Source organism: Propithecus coquereli, unplaced genomic scaffold, assembly GCF_000956105.1.
Source record: "Propithecus coquereli isolate 6110/MARCELLA unplaced genomic scaffold, Pcoq_1.0 Scaffold135, whole genome shotgun sequence".
In the NCBI taxonomy this organism is placed as follows: domain Eukaryota; kingdom Metazoa; phylum Chordata; class Mammalia; order Primates; family Indriidae; genus Propithecus; species Propithecus coquereli.
The window spans coordinates 3,184,608-3,208,495 of NW_012137747.1; the positions used below are offsets into that span (position 1 = coordinate 3,184,608).

At 36.7% G+C, this 23,888-nt stretch overlaps 1 protein-coding gene and 1 pseudogene across 2 annotated transcripts in view; one reads left to right on the forward strand and one right to left on the reverse strand.

Moving 5' to 3' along the window:
- The window catches only part of LNPEP (leucyl/cystinyl aminopeptidase), a 90,738-nt gene that overhangs the window by 60,856 nt on the left and 5,994 nt on the right, over nt 1–23,888 (forward strand). For both annotated transcript variants that reach the window (XM_012638839.1, XM_012638840.1), the window contains exons 8-14: nt 213–344; nt 6,662–6,793; nt 9,174–9,334; nt 9,571–9,659; nt 15,519–15,702; nt 16,827–16,983; nt 23,514–23,698. In XM_012638839.1, the coding sequence (XP_012494293.1) occupies nt 213–344; nt 6,662–6,793; nt 9,174–9,334; nt 9,571–9,659; nt 15,519–15,702; nt 16,827–16,983; nt 23,514–23,698 (1,040 nt within the window). The remainder of the gene's footprint in view (nt 1–212; nt 345–6,661; nt 6,794–9,173; nt 9,335–9,570; nt 9,660–15,518; nt 15,703–16,826; nt 16,984–23,513; nt 23,699–23,888) is intronic.
- Nucleotides 2,538–3,296, reverse strand: LOC105805838 (annotated as a pseudogene).

Below are 23,888 nucleotides of genomic sequence, written 5' to 3' on the forward strand. Positions count from 1 at the left end.
TATAACTGTGTTTTTAAATTCAAGGAATACATTTGAAAGTCACAATATTCCTACATTTTCAAAAGCTTGTATTCTGAAGTTTAGTGAAGCTGGTTATTTTTTTTAATAATGACCTGAAACGGTAATTAGTCTTATCCATGTAAATACTTACTATACTTACCTTTGTCTTTGATGCTGTTCATGATATTCTAATCTGTTTCATTTTGTACTAGTATGAAGATTTCTTAGATGCTCGATTTAAAACCATGAAGAAAGATTCCTTGAATTCATCTCATCCAATATCATCATCTGTTCAATCTTCAGAACAAATTGAAGAAATGTTTGATTCTCTTTCCTATTTTAAGGTATTACTATACACAAAAAAGTAGCTGGAGTAGATTTCAAATTAATTCCTCTGTGAGTGAGCTACATGATTTAGATTACTATAAAGATTAAACTTTAAAAAATTTTTCCTACTCAAATTGTGGGCTTAGCTTTTGTGGGGAGTTTTTTTTTCTTCTTTCTGTATCTCTCTCTTAAGTTTTATGACTAGTATTCCAGGCAGTTAACCAGATCCTATAGCAATACATCTTCTAAAGTTGGTTTACTCTTCAGATCTACAGGTAGAATATGTGCAGGGAAGGTCCTAAGCAAGCCTTGGCTATGTAACTCAGAATTGAGGTATGTTCTAAAGTTAGTATTGCTAAAACAAGTAAGCAAAAAGAGATTTTAAGAATTGAAGATTAAATTGCAGGATCAGAATCACAGACTCTGGATTTGAGGGTGAAGAATAAGGAGAAAATTAGAAACCCCACTGGGATCACCATAGGTCAGAGAACAGAAAAATAGGGATATCTATGTCATTCACATTTGTGTTGTGGGGAGGGATGAATTTTATGACTTACTTGCCTCCTCATTCTGGCTATCAGATTTATTGGTTAATAAATTGGATTCCTGTGCTAAAAAGAAGAAAATATATAAAATGTCTGAGATACAATCTGTGTCATCAGGAAGCTGATGGGTACTTATGAAGCAATAAAAGAGGTAATATGTGCTAAATGAGTGAATGGTACAGATAACTTTTGCCTGGGGTAATGAAGGGAAATGTTTTGGAGGAAAAAGGGAATTGAAATGAGTTAAATATAGGTAAAGAAGAATGGGAAGAAGAGGGTAGGGCAGGAATGGAACAATGAGGTCTGCAAAGAAAAAGTCTGGAATACTAAGGGGCAAGGATTGTTTGTTTAGAGAGTACATGTTTGACTGCAGTGGAAGCCACATGTGGACCAGGGTAAAGATGAGAAAAGTAGGGTGGGGCCCTGTTGTAGAAGGTCCTGAACACCATAAGGAGTCTGTTTTTTTCTGTAAGCAATGGGGAGCTTTAGAAGACTTTTGAACAGAGGAACGACTTGATTAAAGTTACTACTTAGGAAAATAAAATTGGTTTCAGTTTATAAAGTGGATTTAAGCGGAGAGAGACCTAAAGTTGGAAAATCTGCTGAAGTCCAGGCGTGAATGGCAAAAGTTTGAAATGAAGAGTGGTGATAACGTTGGAAAGAAAACAGTGGGCGTAAAAAGCACTGGGTGAGGGGAGTACTTAGAGGATTTACTGACAGGGTCAGACAGGTAAAGAAGGAGGTAGATAACAGGTTTACCTGATAATATAAAAAAAGAAAAAGAAGGAGGTAGAAATGTGTTCCAGGTTCAAGCCTGACTGTCAGGGAGAATTATAGTACAAATTGTGTTAACGAACGAGGAAATCAGGAGTTCAGTGAGCTATATTATATATTAAATATATTCCAATCCAGGCTCAGTGGTGTGCTCCTGTAGTCCCAGCTACTTGGGGCAAGGGGGCTGAGGCAGAAGGATCCCTTGAGCCCAGGAGTTTGAGGCTCCTGCTTGTGAATAGCCACTGAACTTTAGCCTGGGTAATATAGCGAGACCTCATCTCTAAAAATGTGTATGTATTTTCCAATTAGAGTGACTATTGTGATTTTTAAAGCCCATATTGGACCTATCAGTAAAGAAAAATTTTAAACTTGTGGTTCTGTTGTCATACAGAAGTTAAACAGAGCAATTATTTCAGGATTTGTTGTGACAGAGCTTGGTCTGCCTCTAACTCTCATCCTCTAAACCCAGAATTCAGTGTCTTCTGATCATGTGAATTCCACAGCATGCTTTTTTTTTTTTTTTTATTATTTAAGACCTTTATTAACAGGTGCTTGCAGTTTGTTGACTTTTTTGAAAAAATCAAGTTGTAAACTTTTATTACAAGTTAAAAATGAAGTTCTTAAAAATCTCAACTTGACCAGATATGAAACAATTTAAAAATCTTTAAAGGCGTATTGAAAAAAACCAGGCTTTTTTAAAAAACACGTTTGTTATTACCAAAAAAGACATCTTTAGGTAAAAATAATAAAAACTCCATGCTGCATAGATAATGCAGATAGTTCTAGTTATCTAGTGAACGGGCAAAAAGCAAGCAGTTAAGGTCTTCAGCTCCAATCTTTCGTTCATTTCTTATTGCTGGAATTTCATATTCATTTCTTCTTGTTGGATGACTAAACTGGACGATGGTAGAGACGGTAAGCCGGCGTTTGCTCAGCCCCGCCCTGCTCAGCCTCGGGAGCGGACAAATTCTCAGCTGGTGGATCGGCTGCTTTTGTCTCTTTGCCATCTTGTGGTTTAGGGTTTTCTGGGCGTCTGCGTCGGTAATTGAAGTTGCGGCGGTACCGACGTTGAGGCGACTACTGACCTTGGGTCTCATCTCCTTGATTCTCTTTATCCTCTTCATTGCCGTCCTCTCTGGGCTGTCTTTGGCGAGGAGGGCCCCTGCGGAATCGTGGTCTATAACCCCAATACATATTCTGTCTTTCTGGTGGTCTACCTTGTTCTCCTGCACCCTGGCCGTCAGCACCCTCCATCACTTCTCCCTGCACAGGAGGGTTGGAATAGGGTGGTCGACGCCCACAGGGTCTCCACATGTAGTAAGGTGGGAACCTTCGCCTGCGGTAGGGCCGGCGTTGTTGGGCCTGGCCTTCAGGAGCACTCTCCGATCCCTCATTCTTTTCTCCACTCTCACTGTTCTGATAATTCTGCTGGTGATTGCGTGGAGGACCTCTGCGACGTGGATAGCGTCTGTAATGGTTATGGTCTGCTGCATATTGACTGCCTTGAACTGGAATTCCACCAGGGCCTGTAACATTTGCTGCCTCCGCACCCTTTTCTCCTTCAACAACATCAAACTCCACAGTTTCTCTATCTCCTACACTGTGGAGGTACTTCCTGGGGTTATTCTTCTTTATGGCAGTCCACAGCATACTTAACACCTGTCGATATGGTAACACTTACTTCAGAATTGGGAATCTGGCAAATATGTCACATATTTAAGAAAAATAGGACATTGGATAATTTGTCAATATCGTGTGCTAGCAGAAGTAGGTGCCAGTGGGTAAATGTGTTCAGCAGACATAATCTGTTTGGTCTTCATAATCATCAAGCCTAACTCTGATGCAGGTTGTCTTGTAAGATATGAATCCATTCATTTAGTAAACTTGAAAGTACCAACCATTGTTCTGGGTGCTGGGGATACATTGGAGAACAAGGTGGACTGTGTCTCTTCTATGAAGCTTTGGCAGTGTACAAATGAATGATTAAATAGGTACTGTGTTGGGTGGTGAGTGCTAATATGAAAATAATGCGTGGTAAGGGGAATGAGAGTGACAAAGGAAATGCTGGTTTATGTAACACGGTCAAGGAAGACTACTTGTAAGGTGACATTTGAACACCACCTGAAGAATGAGACTGTGGTTTTCTGGGAGAATAATGTTCCAGACAGAAGAAATAACTAACATATAGAGCTTATGTGCAGAAAAGAGTTAATGCGGCAGACCTGACACTGCTATCCTTTGAAAGGCCTGCTTGCAAGGTTGTCCTTTGACTGGCAACTTGGATTTGGAGAGAGTTCCCACCATGCCGTGATAAGAGTGGCTCACTGTGCCTAAATTATACAATTTAGTTTATGCTGAACATCTGCTTTCCTTCTGGGAGTCTGGAATTTTGGTATGTGCTAGGCAGAGGGTACCTCCATGACTTACCACCAGTAAAAACCCCGAGACTCTTAAAAGCTCGTGCCTGGTTTCCTCTGGACTGTGCGCGTTTTTTCTTAGCTGATTTTACTGGTATCTTTTCATCTTAGTAGATCATAGCAGTGAGTCTGACTATATTCTGAGTCTTGTGAGTCCTCCTAGTGCATCATCAAACCTGGGATGATCTCGGGGACCCCCGCACAGCTTGAGATATGAGATTGCTTTGCACGTTCAAGCACCAGCAAGGAGCTGATGTATCTGTAGTAAACTAAACAGAGGATCAAGTAGTAGTTGAAATCAGAGAGATTCTAAGGGGCCAGATCACCGTAGGGTTTATGACGCCATCATAAGGACCTTGATTTTATTCTAAGTGAAATGAGAAGCTATTTGATCAGTACCATGGTATGATATTTTGGCTTATTTGGCTTATTTTGTAAAAGATCACTATAATCTTCAACAGCACACAGAGTCAGGATGACTAATTAGGAAGTTGCAATAAATGGGTGGTGAGGTAATGGTGGCCTGGATTAGGGTGGTAGTAGTGAAGGTGATGAGATATAGAATGTATTGTAAAGGTGGATCCAGTAGGATTTGCTGATGGATTGGATGTGGAATATAAGAAAGGCATCAAGGGTAACTTCAAGATTTTTGCCTAAACAACTTGGAAAATGGAGTTGGCATTTGCTGAAATCCAGAAGCTGCTGAAGGAATAGATTTGGGGCAAGAAGAAAAAAAAGTTCAGTTTCTGAGTGAGTATGAGATGTGCATTAGACATACAAGTGGCTATATTAAGCAGGCGGTTGGATTTGAGTCTGGAATTCAGAGGGGAAGTCTGGTAGATGTACAAATTAGGGAGTCATTTAAAACCCCTGGAGTTGAGATCAACTAGGAAGTCAGTTTAGATAGAAAACAAAAGAGGTCCAAAGATCAAATGCGAGGGCACACTTCCCTCATTGGGAAGATGAGGAGGATCCAGCAAAAAGAGACTGAGAGGGCTGGCCGGGGCGTAGGGAGAGAATCGGGAGTGGTGTCCCGAGGCCCGGTGCATAAAGGCTTGAAGGAGGAGAGGATGACCAGTCATATCAAATGCTACCAGTAATGATAAGATAGGTGAGCCCGAGAAGTCACATTGGTTTGGCACCAGGAAGTTCACCAGGGATCTTGATAAGAATACTTCCAGGGGAGTAATGATTAGAAGATGGCTTAAAAGAAAATGGAAAGAGAGCAAATGGACATGGTAGATGCAGACAACTCTTTTGAGGAGTCTTACAGCAAAGGGGGAGCCAAAAATAGCATAACTGGAGGTGTGGAGTCAAGGAAAGGTAGGGATTCTTTTGTTTCTTTAACATTAGGAAAGTTATGGCTGGTCCGAAGGTAGTGAGTTATCTCACTTGATTGTTCACAGTCAGTTACAGATCGAACTCCTTGTTCTACTACTTAACCCCCCTCCTCACTACTGCACTTGACTAGTCTAAAAAAAAAAAAAATTAGGAAGGTTACATAGTTTCTGTTTTGTTAATGGTAATGTTACAGTACGGAGGGAAAGTTGGTGATGTAGGAGAGGAGGGGTACTGTGGGGAACAAGAATAAGTACTTAAATTTATAGAGCAAGTAATAGCTGTGTGTGTGATATAAAAATATGAGAGTAAAAGATAATTTAGTTATATGTACTGATAATCTTGATGACTTAACATTGTTGCATTTTTATCAGAAATGAAATTCATTCAAAAACTACTCGAGTATCTAATGTATAGTAGGCATTGGAGTTGGGCTTTTCATTTTTTTCCTCAATTAGCATACAGCATAGAAGAGGAAATAAATATATGATAGATATAGGAAGCAATGTAAATTGCTATAGAAGATGGAGAAATATGATTTGATTTTTGGGTCAGGAAAGGCCTCACTGGGGAGGTGGTGGTTGTTTTGAGACCGGGAATAATGACACGAGCTTGAGTAAATACAGTGTGGCCTTAGTGGTGGTGTGGCAGATTGTGAGTTGTTAGTGTGTTTGCTACCCTCTACATTTGTTGATTACATACATTTTGCAGTGACTCTGCAGGAAGAAGAGAGATCTTGGTTATGTCACAATGTGATGTACTAAAATTAGAAATTAACGTACTACCTAACAAAAAGACTTTTGAGAGCTCTGCCAATTTCTTGTGTCTCCAGCAGTGTGTGTCCATGAATTCACCTGGTACTTTAAACACTGGGGGTGGAGGAGGGGATGCCACAGAATATTTGGCATGTTTTTCTATTAAAAATATATTTATAAATACTTAGCTTTTCAGCACTAACACTGAAACATTGAGTACACTGATAGACCACACAAAATGGCTTATGAATGAATTAGGGCATTTGGGAATCTACTCCATTCATTCTTTTTCTAATCCATTAAAATAATTTTAGGACAATTCGAACATAGTCCACATCTATTTATTTGAGACTAAATAACAGTGTATTATAACTAAGTTCTATATATGAAAGTATATGTTTCGAATGATATTTTGAATTTTAGATTCTCAGTTCTATAACCTACAGCAGTATTCTGTTGTTTTCTTCCTTTTTTCTCACCTTTTTTTTTTTTTTTTTTTGAATAGGGAGCTTCTCTCTTGTTGATGCTGAAAACTTACCTTAGTGAAGATGTATTTCAACATGCTATTGTTCTTTACCTGCATAATCATAGCTATGCATCTATTCAAAGTGATGATCTGTGGGATAGTTTTAATGAGGTAAGCAACCTGTATAATTTATTTAGCTCTTACAGAAAGAGGAGAGGAGTTCTTCTGTTTATATTTTTATTATGTATGTAAATACGTTTATGACAACAGTTAATTAAGAGGGGGCTGGAACTTAGTATATAAATATTTATGAATAGAGCACTAAATTTAATGTCAAGAAATGGCAGTACTGTTCTTATTTTTGAAGAATATATGTGTAGCCTTGGGTAGCCATTTTTATTTTGTACCTTAATCTCCATTGCTATTTTGTAGGAAAGTTGTCTTCTCTGTATTGATGGATATTACTGTATTTTCATTATTTGTTTTTTTTTTTTAAAAATCTCTTTTCCTATTCTTATCCTTGTCTAGTTTTCTACCTCCCATTCGTGATCCTGTACTCTGCTCTCTGAATCTCTGGTCTTTTGTGGCCATGTTCATCTAGAGTAAATGATATATCACAAGCTTACTTCCATGAGTTGCATATTGCCCTTCGGTCATTTTGCTGTTAGGATTTTGTCATGCTCGCAAATATTCTAACAAGCACTGCAATTAGGTAGAAGTCATGGTTCAAAGCAATGCATAAAGCCAGCCTGCCTCATGCATGTATGCTGACTGCTCAACCCTTATGAGCATTTGAGTTTGTTACCCTGATCTAGATTGATGATTCTTTAATGCTTTGGAAAATCACAGACATATTTGAAAATTTGATGAAAGTTCTGGCCATGTTCCCCAGAAAAACCACGTATGTGCAAAACATCACTCACAGTTTCAGAGTTTTACTGATGCTGGGTTAAGAGCCCCTGCTCTAGACCTTTTCATGTACTCTTTCTGCTTCCTTGCCTTATCTGAATCCTGGTATTTTCTAGCTGTTAATCCTTTGCACAGAAAATATATCTTCCCTACTCTCTGAATTATCTTTGAGAAGAGGGGTCAGTGCTTATTATGTAACAGTTGCTTCTAGATCATTGTTTTTATCTCTGATCACACAGTAGCATTTCAACTGAAAGCTATGTTATTTACTTTATACTAATTGCTTTATCTCTTGACATTGAGAACATATTTCTGCATTCCTCACTTAGTGCAACTTTTGCATCATGGTGTTTTCCTGTTCCAGCCTAGTCCCCAACATTATCCTCAGGTTTTTCAGCATCCACATTCAATTATGCACTTGCTCATTTGAGTTCTGCTTCAGACACCCAAAAGCACCCTGCTTTGGGGCAACCCTATTTTCTTTCAAGCCTCTGGTCCAGAAATAAATATGTCAGAGCCATGAGAAATATAAAATTAGTGTTACAATGAATTTGGGAAGATTTGCTCCATTCTTTTGCTTTAAATAAATAGGCATATGGTGATTGAGGTAAGGCCTGCCATAGTGGAGTGATATTACCAATTTAGGTACATGATGACTTAGTTGCTTGCAATTCCAATCCATATGTAATCTAGAAAAATAATTTGAATCACAAGTTTGACCTACATGCTTTAAAGAAACAGTTGTTCAAAAATTGCTTCTTAATAATTGATACCAGATGTCTTAGGGGCCGTGAGCTTTAGAGGATCTGTGAACCTCTGACACTAGATTCTGAATTTTGTAGATAAGTTCATGTGTTTTCTGAGGAAAAAGGTCTGTGATCATTTAAAAAGTTTACCACTGTTTTCTAGAAAGACTTAAGGTCAAGGTAACTGACCTGTTTGTATTTCACTCTCTGCTAGGCTGCTGCTCCCTGCTTTTCCCACAGTATTATGTCTTAAAAGACTAACATTTATGAAGGTAAAGGGTAGGAGAATAAAGAGAAACCTGGACATAGGTGGTTCACCGCATTGAGTAGCAGTGCTTTGATTCTAGACCATATATTATTGTTCGTATCTTCTAAATGGTAGTATTGTGGCTTGAAAGAATGTTCATACTTTCTTAGGGATTTTAATCTTAATGAACTCCCAGTTTGTTAATATATGTGCTACTTTTCGGCATAGTGGCTCTCTCACTCCCTTAGTTATCATGTAGGTCTGTTCAAGTTACTTTCCTTTCAGCAGTTGCTCATTTACCTAGATTAGAAATGTAAACTCAACATTCATGCTATCATGCTGCTTGTTTTTTTTTTTTTTGAGACGGAGTCTTCTCTGTTGCCCAGGCCAGAGTGCAGTGGCATGGTCATAGCTCACTGCAACCTCAAACTCCTGGGGCTCAAGCGATCCTCTTGCCTCAGCCTCCCAAAGTGCTCGGATTACAGGTGTGAGCCACTACGCCCATATGCTTTTTTTTCATATTAACATTAAACACAGTCTTCATAGAATGTGGTAGGAAAAGAGGGAGGGGTACAGACAAATTAAACTGTGACATTTTTTTTAACTGATTTTTATCTTTAAGCAAAAATAATTTATTCTTTTTTTGTAGGTCACAAACAAAACACTAGATGTAAAGAAAATGATGAAAACCTGGACCCTGCAGAAAGGATTTCCTTTAGTGACTGTTCAAAGAAAAGGAAAGGAACTTTCTATACAACAAGAGAGATTCTTTTTAAATATGAAGCCTGAAATTCAGCCTTCAGATGCAAAGTACATGCCCTCTTTCTTTCCATACCTTCTCTTTTATGTACTCAGGTGGAAGTATTTTTAAGTGTTCTTTAATTATAAGTTCTTATGAAACCTAGCAAGATTATCCCTTTCTGAGAATAGCTTGAAAAATTCCACCTTTCTGCCCGCATGCTCCCCAAAAAAGACCTAACAGATCTTGTGTAACTAACTGAAATACTGAAAAGAGTAGTAATTTTTTAAATATTTTCTTTTCACAGCTATCTCTGGCATATTCCACTATCCTATGTCACTGAGGGAAGAAATTCTTCAAAATATCAGTCAGCATCATTACTGGACAAGAAATCAGGTTTGACTATGATTAACACCTTTCTGATAAGAAATTAGAAATGGCATAATATTAAAAATATGACCACAGAGCAGATATGAGATTACACTTTTCTGTGTGCACACTCCGTGAACTGGTTTTATGAATTACATATATAGATGTGACTAAAATGACATTGATTCTATGTGTCATGCGCAAAATTGGCCCTAAGTCATATGAAATAAGGTCCAAAAGGTTGCAGGAAATGTGCTGGCAGTAGACAATAACAAATATCTGTGTTTTTATATCCCAGATAAATATTTTGTGTAACAAAGTAAGAAGTAATAAAGTAGAGCAGTTTCTTAAAGTATCCTCTGCTATCTATCTTCTAGGGTTGGGCTGGGCAACTGCATTTTAACAAGCACCTTTGATGATTCATATGCATAATAAAGGTTGATTCATGACCTAGATTTTGAGTAAATAGTTATACTATGTCTGAAGGACATATTATAATACATTTTTTGGTAATGGGAAAATAGACCAAAAAATATGACAGCAAGGATGAGGGCAATAATGAAATGTAAAGGTGGTATGTGCTGACCCACAAGATGTCTATGAAAAGGATTGAAATGTAGTTTCTGACCATTTGTTAAGTACCACTGTGAATGCCACACCACATATCCTTTAAATATATTAATACATCCTAAAAGAACAAAGGGGCTTGGGTTCTGTAGGAACCATTAGTGATGCTTTAGATTGATGACAAAGGGAAAATTTCTGTTTGAATCTGGATCTGGTATTTAAGCCTATATTTTTGAGAGGAGAGTGTATCTTAGAGCTACAGGAATGGATTTTGAAGCCAGATTGCCTGGTTCAATTCTTAGCTCTACCATTGATGATTTTAGGCGAATATGTGACTTCTCCCAGCCTCATTCTCTCAGCTATAGAAAGAAGACAAGGGATTTTACTTACTTTAAAGGGTTTTGGTGAGGATTAAATGAGTTCATTTATATGAAGCACCTACAACAATGCTTGGCATGTGTTATGTACTATATAAATGGTAGCTATCGTTATTAATGTTGTTATTGAAAAAATAAATCTTTAAATATAACATAACCGTATTATATGAAATCTGAAAAATGGAGAATAAATTTTTATTACCCTATCTTGATTATTTGTTTCTAGTCATTTTTAACACATATTTTTTACTTAGTTGAAATCGTTGTATACATATAATTTCTGTATCTTGCCTGCCTTTCTGTTTCTTTTCTCTCTTCTCTCTTCTCTTCTCTTCTCTTCTTTTTTCTTTTTCTTTCTTCCTTATTAAACTCTTTTTGAGAGTTTAACCCCATAGACTAACTCATATTTTCCTACTTTAGCCTTCTTAGCCCTTACCTGGCATTCCGTGTGTTCACTATGCAAAAATTCTTTCAGCAGCTCAAACATGCCACACTGCCTCTTGTCTCTGGGAGTTTGCATTTGTTGCTTCTTCTCCTTGGAGAACACCCTTGCCTCCCCACTTCCTTGATCTACTCCTATTCATTCTTTAGAACTTAGCTCAGCCATTGCTTATTGCAAGAAGCCTTCCCTCCCCGCAAGACAGGATAGATGGCCTACTTATGTTTTTTAATAACATTCTCTACTTCTCCACTTGTAATATAAGTACTGTTGCACTTCTGTCTGTCCCCGAATTAGATATATCCCCCATTGAGGGTAGGGATAATGACTATATGAATCACTTTTGTAAACTTAGCACTCAGTAGGCACACAAAAATTTATTGAATGAATAAATTTTAGTCTATAATAAAGTGACTCAATTTCAAATATCACTATGAGAAAACTCTAGGAAAAGAACATGCAAAGGCCGATGAAATGATATCTTCTGTTTCCCTTCATTTGAAAAGATTCTTAGTAAAGGGTAATATGCAAAATGTACTATAATATAATTGGTTTAATCTAGAGCTGGAACTGGGCCAATATATGATGAAAGCATGTCTGTTACTTCCTCTTGTCAACTATGTTATTTCCCTTGCTGCTGCTGCTGCTGCTGCTGCTGCTGTTTTAATTCCTGCCAGTTCAGGTTTCGAGAGTCCGCATTGAAAATGTTCTGTCCTTACAAAAAATGTTTGGCCCTAAAGACAGTTGAATCTTCTTGGTTCCTAATGCTCCAGTGAGAATTACCATTATTTTAATTACATTTCAATTTTTCTGTTCTCAAAAGAAATATAACAGAGAGGGTGACTTCAGGCTTATTTTATGCCATTTGACTTTAGTGCAGTGTATGATTATCTTGATGCTTGATGGTTTGCTAAATCTTTAGTATATTTTCATGTGTTCTAATTCCAGGATTGCTGAGTTAGTCCATTAGTTCAATCATATATAGGAGTTATATTTAGGCAGTATCTTTGTCAGTTTTCCTCACATACATGAATTTTTTTTATATACATGAATTTTGAACAATTAATATTTGTTGTGCATAAGAAGAGCTGGAAGGGGCCATTTTTCCAGGCTACATATTGAGAGAATTATACTTTAAAAAGTCTCCCTCTTCTCTTTCTTCATCCCCCCTCTCTTTTATCCACATCTTACTTAGACCTAAGATCTTTAACTGTAGGAGATTTTCATATTAAATCTGACTTAAAACATTTATGTTTCTGAAAGAATATTACTGTACCAGAAACATTGTTGTGAAACTAAAAGACAGATCATTGGAGAGAAAGGCAATTGGAAAGAAAGAAGGAAAGGCATGCAGTAATTAAAATATTTATCATGTTCCATTCTCAGCTCTTGCCTTTTTCCCCCCTAATAAAATAAAGGAGGAAGAAAGGGGTATTGGAGAAGGGAATGCTTTTGAACAAAGGGGGATGCAGTTCAACTACATGTATCATTCTAGTCCTCTGGAGCAAACTGGACAAGAAGTTTTGTAACTTTGTAGTAAAAACATGTTTTTTTTGTTCGAGTATTTTAAGGTTTCTTTGTAAAACAGTAGTTGATTTTCATAGCTCATTGACAAATGTTTCTTTAAAATCACTATTAGATTACTTCATCTGGGCTTTTGCCATTTCAGATTGGAGTTGCTCATTCTTTTTTACTATTCAATGGACTGTGAAAATTGAACCGTTAACCTGTTAATGATTATAATAAATTAAAAACATATGAGGCTAGCCTCATCCACATTTGAACTGCAGGATGTAGTTACCTCCCTTGTGTGTAAAGCTGTTATTTTTTGATACCTGTGGTTTTAAGGTCCTCCATCTGATCATTCAAAAGACCTGAAAGAGGCTAACCCATGTTGCATTTTTAAATGATAAGTCTCTTTCTTTGTGCTGTTGGCTGCACTGCTTTATGTCCTGTTGTCTCGATGACGGTAGTAATTTCATGTACACTCACAGCTGCATCCCTCCTCTCTACCATCTGGACATGGCTGGGTTAACAAGATGGCAAGTTGATTATCAGCCAAGATACTCTGTATTTTAATATTTTCCTGCACCCATCCCATGGAACAATTGCCATATTTAGCATTCCTTGTCTCTTTTTTTAGGCAAGGGAGACTTGGTGTTCTGTAGCCCCTCTTCATGAGGTCCTTTCTTGATAACAGCTCTGTAGGAGATTGTGTTTGGTGATCTGGAGAGTGTTGCTTTTTTGAATTAGCGAATGATAAAGTTAATTTCATTAGTCATAGGCTTGTAAGGCTTGAGGTACGAATATATAACCCTTGGGCATGTTTCTAAAACATTTTATGTATATAAAAATTCAGTACATAATTATAGTGAACATTTTAATAGCATAAATAGCATATTTATAGCATATTGTTTAAATATAGCATAAATTTATGCTACTGTTTCAATAGCATAAATGTTTCAAAATAGGAGATTGGTTAAACTGTGGTAGGTCTTAAAATGGAATATCAAGATATTTGAACACTGCATATAAGACAATGGAAAAATTGTGGGGGGAACTGATAGGTGAGAAAAGATAAAATAAATACATATAAATCTGCTATATGAAATATTAAATCTATTAAAACATGTACAAGAAAAATCTTGGCAGGAAATACACTAGAAAATGCTAGCATTGTCCGAGTTTAGATTATTTTTCTTTACTCTTCTTTTTCTTGTAATTTTAAAAATTTAAAAAGTATTCATTACTTGAAAATGGAGGGAGAAATATAAATATCAACAAACTTTATTTGGATTTGATTTTAAACTATCTTCCATGACATAGTCTTTTATTTGTTTGCTCATTCACTAATTCAACAAGTATTTTTTGAGCACCTGCTAGGTACATTGTTCTAGGGGCTGAGGCTTTAGCAATAAGCAAAATAGTAAGCTCATGGAGCTTATATTCTAATAAATAATAAACCTCAAGATGCTTAGAAGCATACCCCTATTATATTAAATCCACATTCTTGTTGCTAGCTTTAAAGGACATTTCTTGATTAGTAATTTTGAGAATTTCTAAAATTCATATATATATTTTATAGTCAGATAGTTCTTCATTGTTTGTACATTAGTTGAAATAATTCCATAGACATTTCTAACAGTTCTCTCAGCATTTATATATGTAATGGTAGGGACCTGAAAAGTACATATCACTTTACTATTACTTTAACTCAGTTATTTCTTATTTGTTCCTAATGAAATCATAAGCCTTCCCTAATGTTTATTTTGCTAGCTTTGAGTTATGTGACTTTTCCAAATGGCTTTGTTTGTTCTTCCTTTGCTAACATAATGAATGACAAAGACTGAGATGGAACACGTTGTATATAGTTCTCTCACTGTTTTTCCCTGATGCCCCACCCTACACACACTTTCTCTTTCTTCCACCTTCTCCTCTCCAGCCGTAATGAACTTGGGAGCAGCCAGTTCAGTGCACGGGTACCGTGTACACTTTCTTTCTGGGCCTTGAGCACTTAAGGTCTCTACTATACCTTCCTCACATAGCTAACACCTGAATGTCCTGAGTTCTCTGAGAATAATGACAACTTAGTAGTAGTTCAGCTACTCAGGAGGCTGAGGCAGAAGGATGACTTGAGCCCAAGAGTTAGAGTCCAGCCTGGACACCATAGCAATGCCCCCATCTCTTAAAAATACAACAATGAAAAAAAAAAAAAGAATGACAACTTGGATGTCATTTCTTTCAAGAAGCCTCTCCTGACCTTCGTCGGGGAATAAAGCATTTCTTCCATGTACTTTCGTTGAATGCTTTATTTCGTTTTTCTCTCGATAGCACTTAATATTATACTTGCCTGGTTGCTTTAGAATGTAAGATCCGTCCAGGCGCGGTGGCTCACACCTGTAATCCTAACACTCTGGGAGGCCGAGACGGGCAGATTGAGCTCAGAAGTTCGAGACCAGCCTGAGCAAGAGCAAGACCCCGTCTCTACTAAAAATAGAAAGAAATTAATCAGACAACTGAAAATATATAGAAAAAATTAGCCGGGCATGGTGGCACGTGCCTGTAGTCCCAGCTACTTGGGTGGCTGAGACAGGAGGATTGCTTGAGCCCAGGAGTTTGTGGTTGCTGTGAGCTAGGCTGACGCCACGGCACTCTAGCCCGGGCAACACAGTGAGACTCTGTCTCAAAAAAAAAAAAAAAAAAAAAAAAATAGAAGGTAAGATCCATAAAAGCAGAGACGTATCTACTTTGTTCACCATTCGATTTCCAGCACCTAGCCTAAAGCCAGTAATGCATAGTAAATAAATAATTGTTAAGTGAATGGGGTAATCTTTACTAACATGAAAATAACTGGACTGGGAGGCAAGCATTTAGTTTCTTACTAGAATGATCAAATATAAAAGTAAACCGTATTAACTTTGGATCTAACAAAGCATTCATTTAATTTTTTTTTCTTACCCTGTTGCCTTCTCTCTCGATCTCTCGTTTTTTGGTCTCTGTTAGGTGTCATCAATCTTACAGAAGAAGTGCAGTGGGTCAAAGTCAATATAGACATGGACGGCTATTATATTGTACATTATGCAGATGATGACTGGGAAGCACTAATCAAACAGTTGAAAATAAATCCTTATGTTCTGAGTGACAAGGACCGAGCCAACCTTATCAACAACATCTTTGAACTTGCAGGGTAGAGTATACTTGGCTTGGGTTTGTTTTGTGTTGTTTTGTTTTGTTTTAAACAGGCCTATTGAGGTAAAGAACACTTATGAAAAACAGTCTGAAAGAACTAGCATGTGTTGGCACAATTCATTTTGGAGGATTGGGAAAATACAAGACATGTTCTTTGCCTCCAGGAACTTTATAATCTATTTAGAAACATTAGCTACAAACATATTGAACAGCTAAATAACATAAAACAAGACATTTAATAATAATTCGAGACTAGATACCAAAAAAACAGGACACATATTTTGCTGAATAAATTGATACAGGCATTATTTTATTTCACAAGAAAATTCTTTTCAAGCAGCAGCTGGTTTAAGCATGAAGTTTCATGCTTACCTGTTGGTTTTGAGGTCACGTCTCTGATAGCCGGAGCCTCCTTATCTGTGTACTACTTGCCTCCCCAACCACCTCACGTCTTACAGAATCCCAAAGTCGAGAACAGCAGTGCCCTTGTGTAAAGATATACTCTGAATAGAGTATTACCACTTGGATCAATAATAGGCTTAGAAACACAAGTGTATTTCTTCTGACCACTTTTGACCTTCCCATTTTGGTTCATTTTTTATGAACTGACCCTTTTATGTCATCTCAGCCATCACTGCTATTATTTCTTTAAATGGTTAATTTAAATATACCCAGTACAAATTGACAATAGACTTTGCCTTAAAAATTTGACAAACAAATTCTGATACAGCCAACAATTTGTTTTTCTGATTCAGATACTCTCTATGCTACACCCTCTCTACCCTGGTAAATATAAGTAATTAGTAAATAAAGTTAGTACTTTCATCTTTCCCACCCAAGAGATTGTAATACTTTTGCTGAGCCAGTAGCAATTTACAGATGACTTAAGGAATAAGAAACAAGCTATTGTTGAGGTTTATCTTTCTCTTGAAAGGCATCTTTTACCTTGGGTCACATGAACTTAATCAAAAATAATATTTAGTCTAACTTTACAGAATGCTACGCTAAGTTTAAATTTTTGGTTTCCAAGACTTGCCATCTAGCCATAAAGTTTCACTCTCAGCATGTATAGAGTTCTGCGTGTCTCTGCATATTTACTTTTCCTGTTCTTTTATCCTTTAGCCTAGGCAAGGTACATCTCCAGAGGGCCTTTGATTTGATTGATTATCTTGGAAATGAAAACCATACTGCACCCATCACTGAAGCCCTGTTCCAAACAGGCCTCATCTATAACCTCCTTGAAAAACTGGGATACATGGATCTAGCCTCAAGACTGGTGGTAAGTCTGCCTTTTTGCCGGCTTCTCTTGTTGCTTGCCTTTAATATTGTCATCTGTGGTTCCATTCAGCCAGGAATGAGCTGAAAAACCAACTAATTAAATTCTATTTTCTTTACTTTTCTGGTTGTGAAAGCTTTGAATCAAAATGTCACTGTCTACCATGAAGAGGTGATAAAGGCTTAGTATGATATGGTCTTGTTTGAATATCAAAATATAGACTTTTGACACTGCCATCAAAAGGAGGTCACATGAAAACAATATTTCTCATTCAATTTCTGCTTTCATATAATAAATACTTGAAATAGGACCTTTTGCAAAATAGATCTCCCCATTAATTTTCTAGTGTCATAAAATGTAAGTTAGTTTGTATTGAGAATATTCTGTTTAGGAGCTCTTGCTGATAATCATTTAATGAATAATGATGCTGGTGGATTTAAGTTTCTCTGCAAAGCATTAAAGGAGTCTTAGTATTAGAGACTGTTTTACCTGTCTTAAAACCAATTGCCTGATCTGAATAGTATCTTGTTATTTTAGATACTTTCAGTATTAAACTATTGACTGAGTCTTTAAAAACTTGTGAGAGATGAAAAAATTCTTCATTTTTATCTAATTCTCTGAATCAGCACATTCTGACAAAAGAGTTCGCCTTATAAACCAGTCAGGTTTTTCAGGGACCCAGGCAAAGGCAGCTTTCAGAAAAAGGAAGAAAGTATTGGACCAGGAATTGGAGTAAGTTTTTTTGGGTTTTGGTATCCTCAGTAGTAAAAGGGAGGGGTTGGATTAAGTCCTTTTTTAAAAAATAACCTTCTTTCTGCCTCTATTATTGTCCTATGGTGCATCTCTTGTGATGAGTTCTCTCATCACATACATGATTCTTAGTGGAGGAAGGGATGCAGAACAGATGGGCCCTATGGAGCTTGAAGAGCACCCCTCCCCCACCAGTTTCTGATCTGACCCAAAGGAGGTGCACCATCTCTACCCATGAGTGAGATGCTTAAGTTAGATGATTTCTGAGCTCTTTTCTAATGGTTAAGATTTTTATTATTTTCCATTTCATAAGGCTTTCAACTAACAAGCTTAATAAAAACCAGTGCCTGAAACATGACCTGGCCCATAGTGATACTCAGTAAATGTTGGATGAATAAATGAGTGAAACACATCAGAAACAAGTGCATTTGAGTGCTTATTATATCCTACACATAGTACTTAGTGCTTAATGTAGATTACCTCATTTAATCTTCACACAATGCTAAGATAGATATTTCTACCTCTGTTAGATAAAATGAGGAGACTGAATAACTTTTCCAGTGTCACTTACCTAGTAAATTATAAAGCTCAGAATCAAACCCAGACTAGTTTTACTCGAAAGCCTACTCTTTATCTTATGTTGTCATATTTAGTGTTCTAGAAATGTCATCTTTCCAGCGTACTTTGTGTTGGAAAAATTAAAGCTTGCTTTCTTGATATCATTTTTTTCCTTTTTAATACTGAGACTTTTGTGTTAAAACAGTTTGAAAAGCTTGTAGACCATGCATTTAAGGCTTAAAATAATAGACCCACATCTAGTTGTTCTCTTGAAAATGAAGTTGTCAACTTATGAAATTTTTTTAATATCTGAAATGTTAATAACTGTATATTTTTAAAATATTTTGGGGTATTAGCCAGTTCAGGTACTGTTGATGGACATCTGGGTGTTTGTAGCTTGGAGCTATCATGAATAGCACAGCTATGAATATACTTATACATGTCTTTGGTATGCATTTCTATGGGGTATGTCTGGAAATGGAATTATTGAGTCATAACATTTGCATAGTTAATACTGTACTATCAAAGTTTATCAAAGTTGTGGCCATTTACACTCCCATATGAGAATTCTAGTTGCTCTATATCCTTGCTGTTAACTTAATTATTCACAGTAAATCTTTTTTCTTTTAGCCACTCAGATGGGTGCATAGTAGTATTGCAATTTTGACTTTAATTTGCATTTTCCTACTGACTAGTGAAGATGAATTTCTTTTTGATATGTTTATTGACCATTGGATATTCTTTTGGGAAGTGCCCAAGTCTTTAACTTATTTTTCTACTTAATCGTCTGCCTTTTTCTTATTGATCTGTGGTGTTGCATTTTATTTCATATCCAATCAAATCAAATTTGCATATTCTAGATATGAATCCTGTTATATTTACAAATATCTTCTCCCACTCTGTTTTTTACTCTCCTAATAAGGTTTTTGGTTAATGTCAATTCTTAATGTATATAAAATATTTGCCTACCCCAAGATATTCTGTGTTCTCTTCTAAAAACTTTATTATTTTACCTTTTACATTTTGATCTATGATCCATCTGGAATTGACTTTTCTGTATGGTGTGAGGTAGACACCAAGATTTTTTTTACAATATGGTATCCAGTTATCTCAGTAACAGTTTATTTTATCATATATGTATATTTTTAATTCTAGATTTATTTTGGAGGTAATCAGTGTCATATCAATACTATATGAGGTAGTATATTAATTTCCTAGGGCTGCCATTATAAATTCACAAACTTGGTGCCTTAAAATAACAGAAATTTATTCTCTCATAGTTCTGGAGGCCAGAAGGCCAAAATCAAGGTGTTGGCAGGATACCATTTGTTCCTTCTGAGGAAGAATGTGTTCTGTGTCTCTCTCCTAGCTCTGGTGGTTGCCAGCAATCCTGTTTCCTGGGCTTGTAGATGCATCATTTCAATCTCTGCTTCTGTCAACATGATGTTTTCCCTGTGTTTCTGGGTCCAAGTTTCCCTGCTCTTATGAAGACACCAGTCATTGGATTAGGGCCTCAGTAATTCACTATGACCTCATCTGAACTTGATGGCATCTGCAAAGACCCTATTGCCAAATAAGGTCATAATCACAGATTGCAGGCAGACATGAAATTTGGGTCAGGGGCAGGGAAGCATTCAACCCAGTACGGGTAGCAATAAGATTAGTACATCTCACTCACTTTTTTTCACTATTAAAGGACAGTGTTGGTTCTGAATATACCTAAGAGGAAGCAGAATATCTGCCTATGCTGAAGCTGCCCAGCTAGTTAAATTTCCTAATGGCAGAAACCATTCTTCCCCTGACCCGTTCCGTTAACTCTGTTTAGGGCTTAGTTCTCAGGAAGCACTTGATACTTACCTCAAGCTGTACCTATGCTGAGAATACAGATGCTAAACTCAATTCAAGGAGTTGCACCTTTGGAGCATTTTCCTACTGATACCCAAGTAACTCTTCTTCCCACTGCATCTTCATCCTGGATGATTTCCGGTTTTCTGGGCAGGTATGTGTTTGTTAGGAACGTATGTCAGGGTAGGAGCTAGGGGACTGGATAGAAGACAAGAGCAGGAGGCTTAGTGTATGTTTCTAAGATCAGAGGCCCTTTTAGTGCTGTAGATCTTCATATTGTTAGCTAAAAGCCAAGTTAGCTTTACTTCATCAAGAGGGAGAACCTGTTTCTTCAAAATTCGTATTCTAATATTAGGGTGTTCTGGTAGCATCAAAACTCTCAAACTATGAAATTTGACACTCTGTAGTTAGGAATTGGAATAGCAGACATTTCTGAGTCCTTGGATACAATGTTCAAATATATTAGTATTTAAGACTGGTGTCTGATTAATTTTTATGTCATTGTAACCAGAGCATTATGTACATTTATTGGTCATTTTGTTATGTAGGCTGCACACGATATGTGCCACATTTTTTGATGTATGCTGTGGTGTTGTGATGGGCACGGTCTGGAGGCACATTTGAATTGTGTTAAATTGTTCGCATCTGATGTTAACATCTGATCCTAGCCATATTCCTGTTTTATCACTTACAAATCTGTCATTCTTTTACATACGAGGCATTGGCGGGGTAAACCTTTTGCAATAAAAACTGACATTTAACTTTTAAGAAACTCAGTTGACCCAGGAAAGAACTCCCTGGGCATATCAGTGTAAAATTAAAGCAGTAAATCAAAATGTAATACATAACATAAGTGCCAGCAGCTTTCCTTGTCTGTTTTATTTTTAAAATCATTTTGTGGTGGTGGTGTTGCATTTTATTGCATAGCCAATATTTGCAGTTTGTATAACCCATTAATTTATTTCCTCTCTCCACTTGCCATTTTACTTTATGAAATCATAGGGTTGGATTCTATTGTTTAATGAGCTTAAATTTCAAGAAAATTAATTTGGGGCCATAGAAAAACAGTTTCATTTTATTACTAAAAGGGAAAGATAATTTGAAGCACATGCTACACTTCATTAATATTAACTAATATTAAAAATATAAGCTGAATTAATTATAAAAATGATTATGTTTTATAATGGCAGGATTTTTCTAAAAATAGAATTCTTTTTTTAAATAAAAATTTTTACTCTTATAATTTGAAATATATTTAAAATCAACTATTATTAGAATTCCTCTTAATAATTTGGTACTGAGACTAACTAGCAAAATTGCACCCTGTGATTCCAGCGGTATGACTGCTCAGGAATTAGCCTTAGCATCTTCAGGTGTCAGGTTTCCTTTGCTTCTAATACTTTAAAGTGCCAATTTTTCCACTAACTTCTTTATGTTTTAGTAAACTCTGAATGAGCATTGCCATTTTTTCTTCACTGAGTTTTTTAAAATAAAATTACAGGCTTATAACTTTCTTTTCTCACATTCTTCCTTTATTTCTATTTGACAGTTAAGACTAGCTTTTAAATTTCTTTTATTCTTCAGTCATTTGGGATGGTTTGCAATCATGACGCTATTGAGAAGGTAAGGCCGGTGGAAGACAGCACGTACCAGTGCAGTCAGGTGTATCCAGTGGGATCTCCTGCATTACTCTAATGTTCCTCGTGTTACTAGTCAGCATAGCAAGTATTTTCCACTTCCTGTCCTCCCAGTGACTCTCAAACTTCACACTCACACATTCCACCAGGCGTCTGTTCTCTACGTCTTTGCTTTTGACAGAAGTGAGTTGCCATGTTATCACAAACTTTGAGTCCTTCTCCTCACACAGACTTTTTTTTGCATTCTTATATTCAGCTCCAGAAGAGACTTGTCTCTGCTGAGAAAATGGCCTCAACAGTTTAAAGATCTGCAAACAGGATTCATGTTAGGTATTGACAGTGGTACTTGGGAAGAAAGTAATGCTCTATGAAGAACTTGAACGAAATTTGTGGGATTAAGAGTTTCTGTGCGTGGTCATCTCTGGTGCTTGATTACTTGAGATGAGATGTGAAAATGGTAGTGGTGGTGAGGAAGGACCCGGGGGAAGAAATCCTCCTGCGCTGACATCCCTGGGGAGAGGGGACACCTGTAAATTTTTTTTCACTTTTATCATCCTTATATGTAGCTGTGAAGGTTTTCTAAAAAAGGCCTTAAAGCATCTTTTATATTAGAATTTTTGTTCCTTCCTGTGGCATTTATAAATTCATTTTTCAAATGATGCTTTTTAAAATTCCATGTGTCCTCACTCCTCCCCATGTATAACAACTTGTAATGTGGAAATACTTCCACACACTATGTCCAGCTTTTATGCTTTTGTTGTGGACAAAGATGAAAAAGTTGTTGGTTCCTTAATACCCCAAGTATACATTTAACAGTGACATCCATTCAGAAGAAGCTATAAAAATGGACTGGATGGTAAGTGATATTAATGAATAACTTCATTTTCTTAAGTGTAATAAGGTATTATGGTTCTGTAGGAGAATGTCCTCATTTCTGCGAGTTGTATGTGAAAGTGTTTTCAAATGAAATATAATGATATCTGTAACTATCATATGGTTCGGCTAAAACCAGAAAAAAACAAGTTGTGTGTGTATGTGCATTACACATAGGAAGAAACAAAGCAATTGTAAGAGTGTTAAAAACTGTTGACTCTAGATGAACAGCATCTGGGTTTTCATTGCATTATCTTTTTTGTAGGTATGAAAATTTTTTAAAAGCTTGGGAGAAGAAATAAACTGTAAAGAACCATTCTTCCCCGCAGGCTTCATTTTCTTGCTAACTTGGTTAGGTTAATTTGTTGTAGCACTGAACTAGTTGATATGTTAAATATACTGTTAACAGTGGATTCAGAAACATTTAAACATTAACCATCAGTAAAGGAGTATGTTTTTCTCCCATTGCTTTATGGTTTTATAGATTCTGAAGTCACAAGGTCAGGAAGTTCCAACTTCCTTTCAGCAGTGGTTATAAGTGATACTTTTTGGCAGGAAAATGACTTCTAGCTGAGTACACATGGCATAAATGTTCCCTACTGCACAGAAGTCATTAATTCTTTCTCAGTTATGTCATTAAAAGTCCCTCTTGGCTATAGCAGCCTTATGTATAGCCTTTGTTATTGAATGGTTTCATCCCAGCTGTATGTGGGCTTCATATGGTCAGTTGATATGTGATGAATAATATCTATGCCCCCCTCCCCTTTTTTTCTCATTGAGTAAATGTTGGGGAAAAGAGATCTTACTGTCCTAATTTTTTTGATTGCCCTAATTATTACTGATCTATTATAATCTATTTTGTTTCTCTAGACTAGGGTGTTTAAATTGCTTCAAAACCAAATCCAACAACAAACATGGACTGATGAGGGCACCCCAACTATGCGAGAGCTTCGGTCAGTCTTGCTAGAATTTGCTTGCACCCACAGCCTGGGGGACTGCCACACCGCTGCCATGAAGCTGTTTGATGACTGGGTAGCATCCAATGGAACTCAAAGGTGAGGTATACTTCTACTCAAATGAATCGCTTTCCTCCTCTTTGCCTCACATCCTGTACTGAAACCAGGATCTTCTCATCCTGGTTCTTAAATGTTATAAAACTGAATGTTAATATAGGTGAACTCTGTATCTGTGCTCTCAAACAAGACTTTTGTGGTAAAATACACATAACATAAAATTTAACATCTT